Genomic DNA, 984 nt, shown 5'->3' on the forward strand with positions numbered 1-984 from the left:
AGGGATCTTGCTTCCGGGGAGGACGTAACCAGGTGCAGAGGAACGGAGGTGAACGTGATAATGCAGTGACATACAGCTATAATATAAAAGTTTAATAGGCTAACTGTCGACAAAGTGAGTTCGCCGAACTGCACCTTACCAACACACTTGGATTTGCAGCTGTTGCGCCGTACAATTTAGCTGGCCTCTGGCAAAAGGCACCTCCCATAGCACTTCCAGCTCCATTAGCAAATGTGCACAACGTCCGATATTTGATCACAGGCTTTCACCCAACGTTTGAGCCCTTCTTTTCGGCCTGTTCCAGCTCTGGTGCGTCCGTAAAAGCTGCTAGTTTCCTACATATGACCAGCAAATGAGGAAGCCTGAACAGCTGCGCGGCGCCCTGAGAAGCTGCTGTGGACCCTGCAAACGTTTGCAAGGTACTGTTCGTTGCAAAACCTTCATGCTGTAGCCGCCGCACTTCAGTTCCATTGCTCTAATTTATTACGCGGTTAGATCAAGCATTTCTTTATTGAACCCCTGCTGACGTTGCTTCAGGCACAGCGTCGCCGCTTCATGGACATGGACTTGCCTGACTCATCTGTGAGGGCAAGGTGCGACTTGCGGCAACTCATTTTTTTGAGGTGAGATGCTTGCTTCTCGAGCTTGTGTATGGATCTTTGAAGCACAAGGGGCTTTGTCGACGGGCTTTCGACGGGCATGTGTTTGTGCAGCGCTCTGCTGCAAGAATATGGGCGTATGAGGCGTTTGAGCGTAATCCCGACAGTTGTGCTTTAGCTGTGTAAGGAGCCTACGAAGGCTGAAAGCTAGGCGGTCTGGCAGGAAAGTACACGTCGTTAGGCGAGACATGACCACTTCGTCCGATGTCCGTGACCTTCCTCGCGACAGAGACGACTGCTCATTGGAGTTGCCCAAGACCTTCCAGATCGACCGCGTTCCACCTGGCAACGAGAATCTCTGCGTACACCACATTTCAACTCTCCA

General features: G+C 51.3%; 1 protein-coding gene across 1 annotated transcript in view; it reads left to right on the forward strand.

Moving 5' to 3' along the window:
- VOLCADRAFT_90560 (uncharacterized protein) overlaps positions 1–984 on the forward strand; it is a gene marked incomplete at both ends in the record, with an annotated part of 5041 nt that overhangs the window by 1049 nt on the left and 3008 nt on the right. Inside the window, one exon of the mRNA XM_002950035.1 lies at positions 160–309. Within this exon, the coding sequence (XP_002950081.1) occupies positions 160–309 (150 nt within the window). The remainder of the gene's footprint in view (positions 1–159; positions 310–984) is intronic.

Source organism: Volvox carteri (genome assembly GCF_000143455.1).
Source record: "Volvox carteri f. nagariensis unplaced genomic scaffold VOLCAscaffold_17, whole genome shotgun sequence".
Classification (NCBI taxonomy): domain Eukaryota; kingdom Viridiplantae; phylum Chlorophyta; class Chlorophyceae; order Chlamydomonadales; family Volvocaceae; genus Volvox; species Volvox carteri.